Here is a 17,607-nt window from a genome sequence, read left to right as displayed (position 1 = left end):
ATTAATTTCTGTTAATCTAAATAATCCAAGAACCCTTTTCTCCACCATTGACAGTCTCATAAATCCAGCCCCCAGAAAACAACTTGACCTCATCTCCGTTGCAAAATGTGAGGAGTTCGCTAGTTACATCAGAGATAAGATATTGACTATCAGGCTTGGTATACGCAATAAAATGTCTGCTTACTTATGCTATGCACAATATCCCGCACTACCGCCTGAATGCACTATTAACACTTTTTCTATAATTGACTGTGAAATACTCAGGAAAGAAGTAATGAACCTTAAACCATCCACTTGCGCTCTTGATCCAATCCCCACTTCATTTCTTAAGACCTTGGCCGAATCTTGGCCTAAGAAATGCTAGCCATTGTGAACCATTCACTATTTACTGGTGTTTTCCCCTCATCCTTAAAAACTGCTGTGGTAAAACCACTTCTAAAGAAAAGTAACCATTTGATTTGTCTTTTTATTATTCTGAAAAGCACTTTGAATTGCATTTGCTTGCCTGAGTGGTGCTATATAAATAAAGTTTGATTTGATTTGTTATTTGTTCTTTGTTCTTTCAGAAACTCCTGCTGCGTGTCAACATCAACTCAAATCCAGTCTGAAGGAGAAGTTTCAGTGTGTGTTTGAGGGGATTGTTAAAGCAGGAAACCCAACACTTCTGAAGCAGATCTACACAGAGCTTTACATCACAGAGGGAGGGAGTGGAGAGGTCAATGATGAACATGAGGTCAGACAGATTGAAGCAGCATCCAGGAAACCAGTGAGACCAGAAACAACAATCAAATGTGAAGACATCTTTAAACCCTTACCTGGAAGAGACAAACCAACCAGAACACTGATGACAAAGGGAGTGGCTGGCATTGGGAAAACAGTCTTAACACAGAAGTTCACTCTGGACTGGGCTGAAGACAAAGCCAACCAGGATATACAGTTCACATTTCCATTCACTTTCCGAGAGCTGAATCTGCTGAAAGGGAAAAAGTACAGCTTGGTGGAACTTCTTCATCACTTCTTTACTGAGACCAAAGAAGCAGAAATCTGCAGGTTTGACAAGTTCCAGGTTGTGTTCATCTTTGACGGTCTGGATGAGTGTCGACTTCCTCTAGACTTCAAGAACAACAAGATCCTGACTGATGTCACAGAGTCAGCCTCAGTGGATGTGCTGCTGACAAACCTCATCAAGGGGAAACTGCTTCCCTCTGCTCGCCTCTGGATAACCACACGACCTGCAGCAGCCAATCAAATCCCTCCTGAGTGTGTTGACATGGTGACAGAGGTGAGAGGCTTCACTGACCCACAGAAGGAGGAGTACTTCAGGAAGAGATTCAGAAATAAGAAGCATGCCAGCAGAATCATCTCCCACATCAAGACTTCACGAAGCCTCCACATCATGTGCCACATCCCAGTCTTCTGCTGGATCACTGCTACAGTTCTGGACCATGTGTTGAAAACCAGTGAGAGAGGAGACCTGCCCAAGACCCTGACTGAGATGTACAGCCACTTCCTGGTGGTTCAGTCCAAACTGCAGAATGTCAAGTATCATGGGAGAGCTGAGACAGATCCACTCTGGAATACAGAGAGCAGTAAGATGATTCTCTCTCTGGGAAAACTGGCTTTTGAACAGCTGGAGAAAGGCAACCTGATCTTCTATGAAGCCGACCTGACAGAGTGTGGCATTGATATCAGAGCAGCCTCAGTGTACTCAGGAGTGTTCACACAGATCTTTAAAGAGGAGTGTGGGCTGTACCAGGACAAGGTCTTCTGCTTTGTCCATCTGAGCATTCAGGAGTTTCTGGCTGCTGTTCATGTCATCGACTCATTCATTGACTCTGGTGTCAATCTGCTGTCAGAAACTCAGTCAACCTCCAGAGACAAATCTCAGGTAAATCTCCTCTACCAGAGTGCTGTGGACAAGGCCTTACAGAGTCCAAATGGACACCTGGACTTGTTCCTCCGCTTCCTCCTGGGTCTTTCACTGGAGACCAATCAGACTCTCCTACGAGGCCTGCTGACAAGGACAGGAAGTAGCTCACAGACCAATCAGGAAACAGTCCAGTACATCAAGAAGAAGATCAAGAAGAATCCGTCTCCAGAGAGAAGCATCAATCTGTTCCACTGTCTGAATGAGCTGAATGACCGTTCTCTAGTGGAGGAGATCCAACAGTACCTGAGATCAGGAAGTCTCTCCACAGAGAAACTCTCCCTTGCTCAGTGGTCGGCTCTGGTCTTCATCTTACTGTCATCAGAAGAAGAGCTGGACATGTTTGACCTGAAGAAATACTCTGCTTCAGAGGAGGCTCTTCTGAGGCTGCTGCCAGTGGTCAAAGCCTCCAATAAATCTGTGTAAGTGCATAGAAAACTGGAGAGATTCAATATATGATGTGATCTTTTATACAGGAGAGAAAACTGAAATATTTTCAATGTTGTTGTTTGTCTTCATCACTAATTCTCCTTCAGGCTGAGCGGCTGTCAGCTGTCAGAGAGAAGCTGTGAAGCTCTGGCCTCAGTTCTCAGCTCCCAGTCCTCTAGTCTGAGAGAGCTGGACCTGAGTAACAACAACCTGCAGGATTCAGGAGTGAAGCTGCTCTCTGCTGGACTGGGGAGTCCACACTGCAGACTGGAGACTCTCAGGTCAGGATCACTGTTACTGTTCAACAGACGGCCATTTAATTTCTGCTTTACATGCCCTAGGCAACTCCCCCCCCCACCCCCCACCAAGAAAAAAAACAAAAAACAATGGAATAAAACAATCAACACTTCTTAATAGGGATGTAACGATGTATCGTGGGACGATATTTCGCGATCCAAAAATGTGTCGATAGGCATCGTGGAGGTGAAAAATGGTTTGCGATATCAAGTAGCCTACAGCTTATCAATTAGCTTCGCCACCAAACTGTGGACTACTCTTTCTTTTCATTTACATACTTTAAACGGCCGAGGGCAGAATCAGCAATCCTAGATCCTACTAGTTTGGTTTGCTAGACTGGCGTTCATTGACACCAATGTTCACCAACGTTCACTCGAGACCCGGATGAGCCGGATGAGGTGTGTAGCGTGCAACAGGAAATCGAAATACACCCGTTACGTTAAGGAACATTATCATAGTTTTTTTGAAAGAGACGGAGGTAAGTGTTGTGAGACATTCTTTAATTTTCTATCCAGTTTGTTTCCTCAACATTGCGGTTGTTCCCATAGATATTAAATGGTTGTTCCCAGTTCTGTGGTCTAAGCCTGGCCCAAATGTCGCGGTTGAAAGTATCAAGTCATGCGGTGGAAAAAGAGAATATGACGCCGCTGTCAGTGGCGGTTTATTAAGATGTCATGGATAAATTGAGGCCTCTGGTTACTGGTGTTACTGGTGTCAAGTAAACTGAAAACACAGGCAGTGGTAGCCACCATATTGGTTTGAAATAAACGTTACTATGGTTACAGAGATTATCCGTACAGACACAGTGGTAATTTACTCCTCTCTGCTCCAGTGTGACCAGACAGATGCAAATTCATTCTCACTCATAAATTTGGTTGTCACTACCAAATTCTGGCAGTGTGTGTAAACGGTGTCAGCTACTGCCTGAAAATGTTGACATGCTAATTTTCTTTTAAAAACATAAAAATAAAACATGTCCTCCTAGGTTAGAAAATCAGCATCTGAACATATTTGTTGTTTTCATTTAAGTTGAAGTTTTGTGGCCTGCCTGGCCAACTAAGGTGTTTGGAGAATGTTAGATCAACATGTTCATACATTTGCATAAATTGTAAAGAGGACATCCTTGTTTAGACATTTTATTTTAATTTACAGTTTGTTTCATTTAAACAAGCATCCACTGTTAAAAGCTGATTTATTTTATTCAACAGATTCCATGATTTGCTTTTTGCACTGAAAAATATATAACAAAAAACCATTATAAAAGAAACTGTAGGAATAGGTTAAACTTCAAGTTAATTTTTTTTTGGACATTTTATGTCTAAGCAATAAGCAAAGAATCTTTTACAGTCATTTGTTTCCATTTAAACTTTGTTAAAAATATTATCATTGTATCGAACCGTGAAGCCTGTACCGTGTATCGTACCGAACCGTGAGCTGAGTGTATCGTTACACCCCTACTTCTTACTGTAGTACTGTACGTTTATTTATTACAAACAAGAACAAGAGCTAATAAGAAATTAACACAAATAAACAACTTAGCTAACAAACAATAATAATAAATAACAAACAATAAAAGATTATGTGCAAATTTGCTTTCAAGTAAATATAATATGTTGCACATGTGTTAATCAAAATATAATATCCAAAAAAATAAAAAGTACAAATTCACTTTGTCTCAAGAACAAACAATAAACAATAAAAGAATATATGCAAATTTGCTTTCAAGTAAAAATAATATGTTACACATGTGTTAAATAATCAAAATACAGTATAATATGCAAAATTCACTTTGTCTCAAGAACTATTTACATTCCACTCCCTATCATCACACTTGACTTCTACTGCTTCTGGTTTACAGTGCAATACTTCTGGCCTTCCTTGCTGCAAATTCATCAATTACATCAGCATATGAAATCCGACCACCAACCTCATGGTTAATGCTGATTACAGCCAGACCACTGAGGCGTTCTTGAGCCATGGTTGACCTTAGGTATGTTTTCAAGAGTTTTGACTTCGAAAAACTGCTCTCAGCTGAAGCTACTGTTACTGGTAGAATTGCACTGATCCGCAGAGCAATACACAAGTTGGGGTATATTTCTGTGAGCTGCTTTGTATGAATGCATTTCAACAACTCAAGAGTTGTCATGCTCTTTGATGGCAAGTCAGGTAAATTTTCCAACTCCTGAGCCAGCTCCCTCCCATCCAAATCAGATTGCCCTCCATGGCTTAAGGTGTGTGCCTCCGCTTGCTTCATCAGCTCTTGGTGTGGCAGGTCTTGGAAGTTTGACAGAATGCCGAACTTGTTTTCCACATCTTCAAGAGTAGAAAACCTCTCCTTTAGTGCTGACACTGCAGCATCCACCACCAAGTTAAAGAAGGTTGCCTCCAGATTTTGCAAGCCATCCCGCAATGGCTCATCAGGACACTTGTATGAGAAGTCCCTCTTTGTGGACCTCAGCCACTTTCGCTTTTGACGCAGTCCTCATGAATGTGGACCCCACTTCTTCTGCCAGAGATTGGGCTTCAATCAGGATGGTTGGGTCTTTGGCCTGGTTTCTCACCTCAAGCAGTGCCTCTCTCACAGCTGCAACTTCATATCACAGAGGCTCTACAGCTTTCACTCTGCTCTCCCATCTGGTTTCTGACCACATTTTGAGCGAAAGGTTGACGTGTTTTTTGAGGATGGCTCATCTCTGTGCAGAGGCAGAAAACAGGCAGTATAGCTTCTGCACAATACCAAAATATGATATGGCATCTCTGGAGCTTTTGGCAGCATCACAAAGTACCAGATTAAGTGTATGTGCCCCACAAAGCACAAACAAAGCTCTTGGGTTCAATTGCAGTAGCCTGGCCTGTACTCCCTTGTTCTTTCCTCTCATATTTGTGCCGTTGTCATAAGACTGTCCTCTGCAGTCATCAAAGGTAATCTGCAAATCCTCCAGCCTCTTCAAAATCAGGGTGGGCAAACTTTCACCAGTGGACTCCTCTGCCACTAGGAATCCCATGAAGTGCTCTTTAACCTGGGGGTCTTCTTCTTCCAATGACACAGTTCTGATCACTACTGACAGCTGTTCAGTGTGGCTGACATCTGGGGTGCAATCTAAAATGAGTACTTGCATTTTTTTATTTCTTGCACAATTGTTGATAGTCCAATTGAACCCAAAGAGAAAAACAATAATAATTCTTACCAGTACAAACATTAATTTATTAATAAATTTATGTATTAATAATAATCACAGAAAGTGAAAATTTCATACAAATATCAATACAATATTAAAACTGCAAGCAACGATGATTGGGCCCTCGCACCTTTGTGCACGTCGGGGTGTGCCGCAGCCGTGGCGTCGTTACCGGAGACAGTGTAAACTCAAGTTAACACAACTTCCTGTTTCATGGCGAAACATCGAAATTTGCCGTTCCGCCAGGGCAATGCCGTTCGACAAAAGCTCCCCATTTTCACAACTAAGCGTCATCATGGTCCTATGGCTTTTCTGACCACATTTGAGGTGGATCTGGTCAACCCGCTAGGAGTAGTACACCACAGTATAAAACATGGCATTTCCTGTTGCCAGTAGGTGGCGCTATGACTATAACTGAATATTGGCATGTAGATGTGTTCAGGCCGGGACTCTCATCCAACGTGTGAAGTTTGGGCCAGATTTTACCATGTACAGTCCAGTTACAAGCCACTTCCTGTTTTGTGGCAAAACATGGAAATTCGACAACTCGCCTCGCCCACGCCGTGTGATGAAAAGTCAAGCTTTTGATAATGTTTCATCGTCAAGGTCTTTTATACATGCTGACCAAGTTTGACGTGGATCCGATCAACCGCCTAGGAGGAGTTCGTTAAAGTACAACCCCTGCAAATGCCCACAAATGTCACAATAAATGCAAAATGGCCGACTTCCTGTTGGGTTTAGCTCATGGCACCAAGAGACTTTTTTTAAGTCTGGACATGATACATGTGCCTACCAAGTTTCGTCTAGGTGAAATGTACGGCGGGGGCTACTTTGTTGAAATTTTGTAGGGGGCGCTATCGAGCCATTTTGACACACCCACGTGCGAGACCCATAAAATATAAAATTTTTCGCCACTTCTGACACATGTGCAAAGTTGCGCAACTATTCGAGCACGTTTAGGCCCTCAAAAATGTGATTCTTTCAGAGAAAAAACGATAATAAGAATTCCTTCAATTACAATAGGGCTTCGCACGAAGTCGTGCTCAGGCCCTAATAATGCACCATTGGTGAGATATGGGTCCAAATAGCATGGACATTAATTTGATCAGTTAATTAATAATAGTTATAATAATCATAAACACATAAAATTAAATCAGTTCTTCCTCTAGGGGTCATCAATGTCCATACCACACAAAGGATCTGCGGCGGACGAGATGGTGGACACATCTCGGGGCCTAAAAGAGCCTACCCAGGCATTTGCGCCGTGTTAAGTCTGTGGTTAGTCCTCGTGAACCTGGCAAAACATCTCCTCTCATCTTCCTAAGGAAATCCGTTGAGGATCCGACAGCCAAACGTCTCTGGATACTCGACAACAGCTTATTAATCGCCAATTGACCAAAGCTTTGGGGGTTTGTGGATTATTGTTTTAGAGTTAGCGGAACTGAACTGTGGTTGGGAATACTTCCTTGTTTTGAGTTTTGTTTGTTGGATAACCAGGAGATCCCAGAGTGGAGTATTTTTGTTAAGTGAACTAAACTTGAACTGATAACCGGGAAATCCCGAAGTTAAGTATTTTTGTTCCTTTATTAACTGAACTGAATTATATGGAACTGGACTGAATAATAAAGAACTTTTCTTCTACTCCTTTTTGATCTAATATAAATTGAACTGATGGTGTGGTTGAGTTTATTTAAATTGTGTTACCTTCTACTGCCCTGCAATTAATTTGTTTGTGTTGTAAAAAATAACCACGGTTCATGTGTATTCTGAATGCATGTATCCTTTGTGGGGTTTGACATTGACTTGAACTTTTGACTGGTTTAAACTTGGTCAAACCACTACAAGTTGAACCCATAATTATTGGCAGCAAGTGGTCCGGGTCATGAACAGTTCAGTGGAGCCATCTAGTGGTGAATCGGGGCTGTGACAAGTAAACAGGGAAGAGAGTGAGCAACACTAAGAAAGCATCAAATGGACTATTATAACTGAAATGTCATGATAAGTGTTCAGTCACAACTATCTGAAGACGTTTAACTGCAGTGTGAGTGTTACTGTGTTTTAATCACTTTTTGGGTTCAGCTGTTGGAGAGTGTGTTTGCTGTGTGTGTGCGCTGTGTGTGTGTGTGTGTGTGTGTGTGTGTGTGTGTGTGCGCGCGTCTGTGACGGCCCCTAGGCCTCAAGACCAACTTCCTGTTTGGTTTGGTTGCTGGGATATGGGGAGTGGCTCGTTGGGAGTGATGGCTGACACCTGGGTTGGTGTGACTGCTCATCCATATGGGTGCCTGAGCAGTCAGTCTCTCTCTCCTCTCTAGATCAGTGGTTCCCAACCCAGTCCTCAAGGACCCCCTGTCCTGCAAGTTTTTATTCCATCTTTACTCTTGCACACCTGATCTCACTGGGGCCTACACACTTTCATGCTGCTCTGTTCAGGTAGATCTGTCTCTACCAATCAGCATTACACCTTAACTGGATCAGGTGCGTAAGAGTAGAGCTGGAACCAATACTTGCAGGAAAAGGGGTCCTTGAGGACTGGGTTGGGAAACACTGCTCTAGATTACTTGGTTTTGTTGGACTTTGGTTGATTCATTTTGGTTTTCTTACACCCATACATGTTCACACATCCATACACTACACACATTACTGATGAACTGACTACTTAATTTAGTTTACTTAAATAATAATAATAATAATAATAATAATAATAACTTTATTTGTATAGCACTTTTCTAAAAACAATGTTTACAAAGTGCTTTACATACAATAAAATCCAAAAGCAGCAATAAAAGAAAATAGGCATAAAAGGTAGTATATGAGGTAGACAGGTACAACTAAAAAACACACAAACAAACAGAGATACAATTAAAAACAGATTGAAGTTTACATAAAAGTGTGTGCCGAAAAGAAATTATAAAAAATAGGAATAAAAGGTAATATAGGAGATAAACAGGTGCAACTAAAATAAACAAACAAACAAACAGAGATACAATTAAAAAAGGATGGAACTTTAAATAAAAGTGTGTGCCGAAACACAAAAAGGCAATAAAATGGACATACAGGTACAAGTAGGCTACACTACCGTTCAAGAGTCCAGAGCCACCAAGAACCCTCCATGCCCCCGAAAGAGACCGATACCCCGATCCACCAGGGCAGCACCAAACCGATCAGAAACACAGCCGAGACACCGACAATGCCACAAACCAATGCCTCCACTCCAAACGACTGCTCCACTCCCCAAACCCCCCGCCCATCAAAGAGTCCCCCATGCGCAGCAGCGACAGCCCCGCAGACCCCAGGCACTCCAGCCGCCAGGCCCCCAGGACACCCGGCGAAGCCCCGCCCCACGCCCCCCACAGGACCCGCCCCCGGCGCAAACGGCCCACAGGGCATCCCCCACAGACCCCACGACCAAGCCGCCCCCACAAAAGCCTGACAGGACCCAGACCGGGCGACCGCACCGGCCAACCCACCAGAGACAGCACCCGTCTCCACAAACCCGCCAGCCGATCGCCGCCCCGAGAGACGAAAGCCACCCCAAGCGCGACACCGCCAAGAAACCGAAGACCCCCCACGCAAAGGCGCACACCCCAGCATGAAATCCCCAGCCTCCCGGCAACCCCACGCATGGAAACAGCTCCCATCCCCCAAAACAACAACCGACCGCCGAGTCAGGAGAGACGAGCACCGCCTCCGACAGACCGACCAGCGAAACCGCCCGATCCAAACCCCATCGAGCCCTGCGGGAGACAGCCCAAATGCACGGCCCGCGAGAAACGCCCCACAAGCCAATCGCACCCATGGCAAGCGCCGCAGGAAGCGCGCGGCAAAACCCCAGCCGAGAATCCCGAAAGCCCGACAGCCAGAACACCCAAGGCCAGCAAAGATGCCACCGCCACAGACAGAGGACTCCCGATGAACAGAGAGTCCGAAGAACAGAACAGCCACCCGAAGACAGAGGCAGCAGTCCGCAACACCGCCACCGCCCCGGCTGCACTCCCTGACCAGCTCAATGCCACCCCAGCGAACAGAAGCACCAGCCCCCCCCAGGAAACACAAAGACCCCTCAGTGACCCCAAACTCCCAAACGGCAGTGCCTAGGGAGTGAATCACATAAAAGCCCGTTTATATAAGTGTGTTTTTAGAAGGGATTTAAAAGATGAAACTGATTTAGCTAGCCTAATTTCCTCAGGTAGGTCATTCCAAAGTCTAGGCGCCCTAATAGAGAAAGCGCAGTCACCTTTAGTCTTGAGCCTAGACTGTGGAACAACCAAAAGGGCCTTGCCTGAGGATCGAAGGCAGCGTTCTGGCTCATAAAGAGTTAAAAGGTCAGCAATATAGCTAGGGGCTAGACCTTTCTGTGCTTTAAATGTAATCAGTAAAATCTTAAAATCAATTCTAAATCTTACTGGTAGCCAGTGCAGATGTGCTAAGACTGGGGTAACATGGTCTCTACGTTTAGTGCCAGTTAAAATTCTAGTTGCAGCGTTTTGAACGAGCTGGAGACGTGAGATAGACTTTTGACTGAGGCAGGTATAGAGAGAGTTGCAATAGTCTAGACGAGATGAGATAAAAGCATGAATTACCTTCTCTAAGTCAGCATGAGATAAAAATGACTTGATTTTTTATACATTTCTTAGTTGAAGGAAGCAAGACTGCACAACTCTCTTTGTCTGATCCTCGAAAGTCAGGTCACTGTCAAAAATCACTCCTAAGTTTCTGGCCACAGGCTTTATGTTAGATGATAAGTCACCTAGATCATTTAAAATAAGATTTCTTGCGTTGGGCTGCCCAAATAAGACTATTTCAGTTTTGCTTTCATTTAACTGAAGAAAATTTTGTGACATCCAACACTTAATGTCCGTAAGACAGTTTCTGAGAGTATTAAAGCAGTTGGGATCATTATGTCTTAAGGGTAGATATAACTATGTGTCGTCAGCATAATACATTTACAAGATACATTTATTATACTTTAAAGAGTCATGTGTGGTCTCCACATTTTGTCCTTCCTTTGAGCCGGGTCGTGACAGCGTCTGTGTGTTGGACAGCATCACTCCTGCTTAACTGAAGCTACGTAAAACTCTGCAGCGAAGGAAGTGATGAAATGTTGAACACAATCCTCATGATGACAAAAACTAGGAAAACAAGGTCCAGGTTGAAAATAACTGGAATTATACACAGGAACTCTGCTGTGGTCGTTATTGAAAGTTATCAAGCTGATTTTTTTTTTTAATCAAGGAAAATTTAACCAAGATAATTATCAATATCGTTTTATCACCCAGCGCTACAAACTATATATCACTGGAAGAAATTGCAACATCATCACTGTTTGTTTGCTCTGTGTGTGTGTGTGTGTGTGTGTGCAGGCTGTCAGGCTGTCTGCTCACAGAGGAAGGCTGTGCTTCTCTGGCCTCAGCTCTGAGCTCCAATCCCTCCCATCTGAGAGAGCTGGACCTGAGCTACAATCATCCAGGAGCCTCAGGAGTGAAGCTGCTCTCTGCTGGACTGGAGGATCCACACTTGGGACTGGACTCTCTCAGGTATGGAGAGGCAACGTCTGCTAGAAGGCTGAGAGTCACACACATAATCTCTGTCACACTGAGAAGCTGAGGAATACTGTTTAATGTTTAATGGTGGATATGAGTGGAAATCCTTCATATTGAAGGTTATTACATGTCCATGTTTCCATCATCAAAGAGAATCTGCTGGTCTGACTTTGTTTATTCCCCAGTGTGGACCATGGTGGAGAGCAGTGGTTGAAACCAGGTGTGAGGAAGTGTAAGTGTGTATTTAGTTTTATTCATGACAACAAAGCAACACACATTCAACTACTGAGATAGAAAGTCCATCTACACCACAGTATGTGACGTCCATTCATTCAGATCCTACTGTGAATCAGGATGATGGCTGACGACATGTGACATCAAACTGCTGAGAAATTAATTATCAAACTGTCAATAAATGAATAAACAACCAGAACAGGTGTATTAGATGAGAAACTCCCTGTATGTCCTGTATGTGGCTGACCTGAACAAAATGAATTTCCACATGTGGACAATGTCAGGCATTCTATTCTATTCTATTCTATTCTATTCTATTCTAAGCTGTTTCTGTGTTGTGTCTTGTTCTCTCATCAGATGCCCGTGAACTCACACTGGACCCAATCACAGCACACAGAAAGCTCTTCCTGTCTGAAGACAACAGAAAGGTGACAGCAGTGAGAGAGGAGCAGCCATATCCTGATAACCCAGAGAGATTTGACTATAGGAAACAGCTGCTGTGTAGAAATGCTCTGACTGGTCGCTGTTACTGGGAGGTCGAGAGGGAAGGAGTGGTTTATATAGGAGTGACTTACAGAGGAATCAGAAGGAGTGGAAGGGGTGAAGACTGCAGGATTGGATGGAATGAAAAGTCCTGGAGTCTGACCTGCTCTGATGATGGTTACTCTGTCTGTCACAATAACAGACAAACAGCCATACCTTCCCTCTCCTCATCTGGCTCTAACAGAGTAGCAGTGTATCTGGACTGGCCTGCTGGCTCTCTGTCCTTCTACAGAGTTTCCTCTGACACACTGATCCACATCCACACTTTCCACTCCACATTCACTGAACCACTCTATCCTGGGTTTGGGTTCTGGTCTGAGTCTGGGTCTGGTTCCTCAGTGTCTCTTGTCAGATAGAGGAGGGAGAGAGAGACACTCACACTGCTGACCATAGACAGCTGCTGAAATGATAGTTCACTCTGTACAGGATCACACACACACACCCACACACACATGTAGCAGAACCAGGTCTCCACAGCTCCAAATAGACCCTTGAGTAACATTCTTTCCCAGGAACAAAAATGACCCTTCACCTTTAAAGACACAAAAGTGTCACTTTGACGCTAACCAAGACCAATGGGGGGATCTCCTCCACCAATCAGACAACTCTTCTCCCATTTACAGGCCTTATCTACGAGCCACATCAAACTGCAGGCCTGAATTCACACACACACACACACACACACACACACACACACACACACACAGCCTGCCCCTGATAAAGCTCTGGGTCAGAGAGTTGGAGGAACATTCAGTAGAATGTTGTCAAAATCAGGAGAAATCCTTGATAAAGACTCATGAACCTTTGGTTAGTACTTTGCGATGGATCCTAAAGTATATGTCTAATTTTATGTCTAACTGCCATGATTTATATAAGAGGTATTTGCATTATTCAACTTCTTCATCTTTACATGGGTTTAGATAGTCATGTTTGATTTTAAAGTGTTCAGGAATTTATGCTGAATTCAATAATGTGAATGTTATGACTGTAAAGTAATGCTGTATCATGTTAACAAAAGGGTCAGAAATTGCTTTCCCTTTCCAGTTTAGTTCCGTAGGAAAACCCCACCTTTCTGGATAGAGCCATAAAATCGTAAATCCATAAATTCCTTTCATTCTTGATTTAGTTCTCTCCTTTTTCCTCTACTTTGTATCTCCTAATGTCCCCAATAAGTTTAGAATAATGTGAAGTATACTAAATTGGTTAATCATATAGGCTATGCTTAGATATTTTAATTATCATCACAATAATTAAGGTCTAGTTATATTTATCCATTCTGGCCCTAACTCGATAATTATGTCCTATTCCATTGTTTCCCTATATCAACCGCCAAAGTTACTATATATTTGTGATTTAAATATTAAGATTACAAGTAGGCTATGTATCTAGGCTATTCTGCTAAAACAACTCAGTGCACAGAAAAGTTTGAACAGTGAAAGTTTTATTGTCTAATCATGTTTCATGTAATGGTTTTATACAATCCATAAGTGTTTGTTTACAGGTTTCATAATGTTCACCAATTACCAGTAATTGGTTGAGTATGTAAAATCCAAATGCGTTATTCTAAATCGTTATCATTACATAGACTAGTTAGGCTACTAAAGTAATTGAGAGAAGTATACTCATGTGCCTCTTTGTTTACGACGGGCGTTGCCTGTGTCCAGGACAAAGAAATCTAGGCGGAATCTCCAAAACCGCGAGAAACCCCGCCTTGGAATTCAGAAAAAATATAAAACTCAGTTTCTTGTCACCTAGTGCGCTTCATGCCCCGAGCTTCATGCCGGAGGCCATGATGCCATCACCAACTCGAAGACCAACAAAACCAGATTTAGGACAAGCGGAGATTCAGATCTCGCGGCCTCGTAGGCCTAACTACTCTTTGTCACTAATGTGACCCTGTTTTTCAAGCCGTTCATACTACGAAGTCGAGCCTCGCTGAACCGCGAAGACTGTTACAAATTATTTTAATAACAAGTTATTAATCCGTTAATTAGCCTAGTAAAAGTTAGAGAAGTCAGAAGCTCCAGTCAACCCTCTCAGCTGACCAGCCAAGCTTCCTGTTCCATCCTGCCTGAAGTCCGGTTGGCAGCGGAAAGCCAGTGGACATCCACCTGAGGGAGAGAGAGGGTCTTTTTCAAGACCCGCTCCAACTCCGTCGTTTGCCAAAGCCGGTTCCATCATGCCCGGAGTCCAGTCGACAGCAGCAAGCCAGTTGCAGAGACATCCACCTGAAAAGAGCGTCTTTTTCAAGACCCGCCCCAACTTCATTGTTTGCCGTTGCCAGGCGACCCGACTATTGCCGAGCTTACCCGACGCTGATCTTCGGGAAACCTGCTTTCCCTACGGTCGAAACCTCACGATGGACCCCCGGCAAGTAAGGCTGAAACACTTCCATGTCTTTCTGCTGAGAGTTGATGCAAAAGCTTCACTAAAGTTATCACTTAATCCAATCAGGAAAGTTAGTATAGTCTAGGTTATCCCTTAGGGCGACCCGTCTCGTTCCTCCAGTTTATAGGTCTAAATTGACATAACGCTATTTACTGTTGCCAATAATCTTCATTCCAATGTTTCTATCCTTCTCATTTTATTTTCACTTCATTCTCCTTTTATTTTATTTCATGCTCATTTCATGAGTCAACCTATAGTTTAGTGTTTTATTCTGGTTTATCATCTGCCCACTTACCATATACTTCCTGTTTCATAGCTACATGTTTGTTTGTATTTGTTTGTTATTTGCTTGTCTAGTAGGTAATAAATATATTCATTCATTATAAAGTCGTTGTCCTGTGTTTCCTTGTCTGCAGAGAAAAGCAATCCCCGAACTGGAAAGATCTCATGATCTTTAGATTGATGACTGATTAGTATGAGTAAAGGTCCTTCATTTACGAAGGTGGTGCCCCTACGAGTGTAATTTGATCTTTGATCAAAATATTAATATTTATATACCTTTACTAAATTATAGATTTGATATTTTCGACTCTACTCGCTACACACACTTAAATCTTAACTTAAAGTGAGAATATTAACATTTTCATAGGTTTACTGCTCATTTCATTGTGAACAAACATGATCTATCGTTGTAAACCAGTGGTTCTCAACCTTTTTTGGGCCAGCGCCCCCCTATCCATTATCCAGGTCCCTTGCTGCCCCCCATCAAATAAAATGTAGGCTAATTGTCTTTCCTGAATAGTAATGTTGATTATTATCCTATTTATTATTATTATTATGCTGATTGTTATTATTATATAATTTATTATATTTATATTAGGCCTATAGATTTATTATTTATTTATATTCTTCTTATATTATCATTATTATTATTATTATTATTATCATTAGTATGATTATTATTCTGTGTTAAGCATGTCATTGAATGCCAAATAACAGCTTTGCGCGGGTCACATACGTCACATAGCCTATGTCACATATTATGCAGCATGTAACTTTTTGGCATTAAATAGGGCAGAATTAATTGGTAACATTTTATAATAACCATCATTAATAAATGGTAAATGAATAATTAAACTTTAGTTAATAGTTATTTTACTGTTAATAAACAATGAAATGATCATTAATGTTTACTAATTATTAGTAATGCTATAATTGATGTTATTTTATCATTAGTTAATAAAAAAAAAATGTAATATAAAATCATTTGTTTATAAATTATATATTGTATCATAGCTGATAAGAGATGGTAAAAATTACATTCTGATTACATTAGTAAACTATTAACAGTTTATTGTTATTGCACACATAACATTTTATAAACTATATTAAGTATTTGTTAATGATTACCAAATCATTTGTAAACATTTAAGAAATCTTATGTAAAACATCTATAAACATTACATAGATAGATGGACCAGATATTTGGATCGCTATTATAAAGTTGCAACGGATGATTATAATATTTTGTTAAATGGTTAATAAATATTTTGTAAAGCATCTATAAACATTATTTAGATAGATAGTTAATACTTTGCCAATGGTTAATAATTGGTTTGTATACCATCTATAAACATTATTTGGATGGCTATTATAAAGTTGCAACTGATGATTATAATACCTTGTTAAATGGTTAATAAATACTTTGTAAAATATCTGTAAACATTATTTAGACAGATAGTTAATACTTTGTCAGTGGCATCAAGTAACCCTAATCGGTAACCCTTCCTTTTATAGTCCCTTAATTACTAAGTATTTACCTGGTAAATATATGGTAAATTATAGTATATTATTGGGTAACTGCCACTGCAAATAAGTAGATAAATACAGAGAAATTACAGCTGAAATACTAAGAAAAACCTCCACTATTACCCATCAACTCAACTAAGTACCATGTAGTTGTGACCGTTTTAGGTTGGTAATAACTCAGATATAATTGCGTACTTCCTAGGAAAGTAGGCAGCCAATTCTTAGAAACACCTCTATTACCCATCAATTCAAGTTACAATTGTAGTTATCCAAGGTTTATGTTTGTAACAGCCCAAGTTTAATTATGTACTATCTAGAAATTAAGATCGTACTTTCCAATAAATTACTTTTTCATATACAGTTATTGTTCATGGCTACACCCACTTATAAAGGGTTCATTAGATATACCTTAGAAACTATGGAATTGTTTTTATTTAAGTTGAAAAATTACATAAATTTCCTCCCTGGTAACAACCTCCGCAGGAACAGTTTTCCTCTAGTGTCATGGTACATCTTCTTAAATACTGGGTACGTTCTTGCCGATGTTTTTACAATTTACTCAGTAAGTAAGCTGAAACTGTACTGTAAAAGGAAGCCTTGTTTGTTTCCATGGTATTACCAGGCTCTTACCATATCCTTTGTAGCTGGTTATTCCCTTTTCCATGCAATAAACACAAACTTTTACCATGTATGTTCTGCGACGTTACTAAGTAAGACATTACAACTTACGGAGTAACTAACCTGAAATTGTACTGTAAAAGAAAGCAATGTTTAATCCCATGGTATTACAAAGTCCTTACCACATCCTTTCATCAAAATGGATGGTTTCCTTTCCCATGCAATATAGACAGACTTGTACCATATGTTCCATAGTGTTACTAACTAAAACATGACATTTTATTGAATAAGTACGCAGAAACAGGAGAACTGCAGGAGAAACTGAGTACTCCAATTTGACAATAAATTAAATAAGTAAAGCTCTCTGAATTAATAAATGGCAGTGCCTCCACTTAGTAGTGTTTAAAGAATTGGTAACACTTTATAATAACCATCATTAATAAATGGTAAATTGATAGTTAATTAAACTTTAGTTAATAGTTATTTTACTGTTAACAATGAAATGATCATTAATAATGTTTACTAATTATTAGTAATGCTATAATTTATGTTATTTTATCATTCGTTTGTTCGTTATTATATATTGTATCATAGCTTTTTACCCTTTTTACCGTCTCTTATCAGCTATGATACAATATATAAT

The 17,607-nt window shown here is 41.1% G+C and overlaps 1 protein-coding gene across 1 annotated transcript in view; it reads left to right on the top strand.

Annotated features, from left to right (window-relative positions):
- LOC139646579 (protein NLRC3-like) overlaps positions 1–14,852 on the top strand; it is a 29,294-nt gene extending 14,442 nt beyond the window's left edge. The window contains exons 6-10 of the mRNA XM_071522483.1: positions 567–2,349; positions 2,464–2,637; positions 11,193–11,366; positions 11,558–11,604; positions 11,964–14,852. Of these exons, the coding sequence (XP_071378584.1) occupies positions 567–2,349; positions 2,464–2,637; positions 11,193–11,366; positions 11,558–11,604; positions 11,964–12,505 (2,720 nt within the window). The 3' untranslated portion in view covers positions 12,506–14,852. The remainder of the gene's footprint in view (positions 1–566; positions 2,350–2,463; positions 2,638–11,192; positions 11,367–11,557; positions 11,605–11,963) is intronic.
- Positions 14,853–17,607: the final 2,755 nt, after the last annotated feature.

This window comes from Centroberyx affinis, unplaced genomic scaffold (assembly GCF_046629955.1).
Source record: "Centroberyx affinis isolate AG114_WGS23_722 - 3 ecotype Tasmania unplaced genomic scaffold, CSIRO-AGI_Caff_v1 ptg000995l_1, whole genome shotgun sequence".
NCBI classification, from domain to species: domain Eukaryota; kingdom Metazoa; phylum Chordata; class Actinopteri; order Beryciformes; family Berycidae; genus Centroberyx; species Centroberyx affinis.
This window is presented reverse-complemented; position numbering and strand designations above follow the sequence as displayed.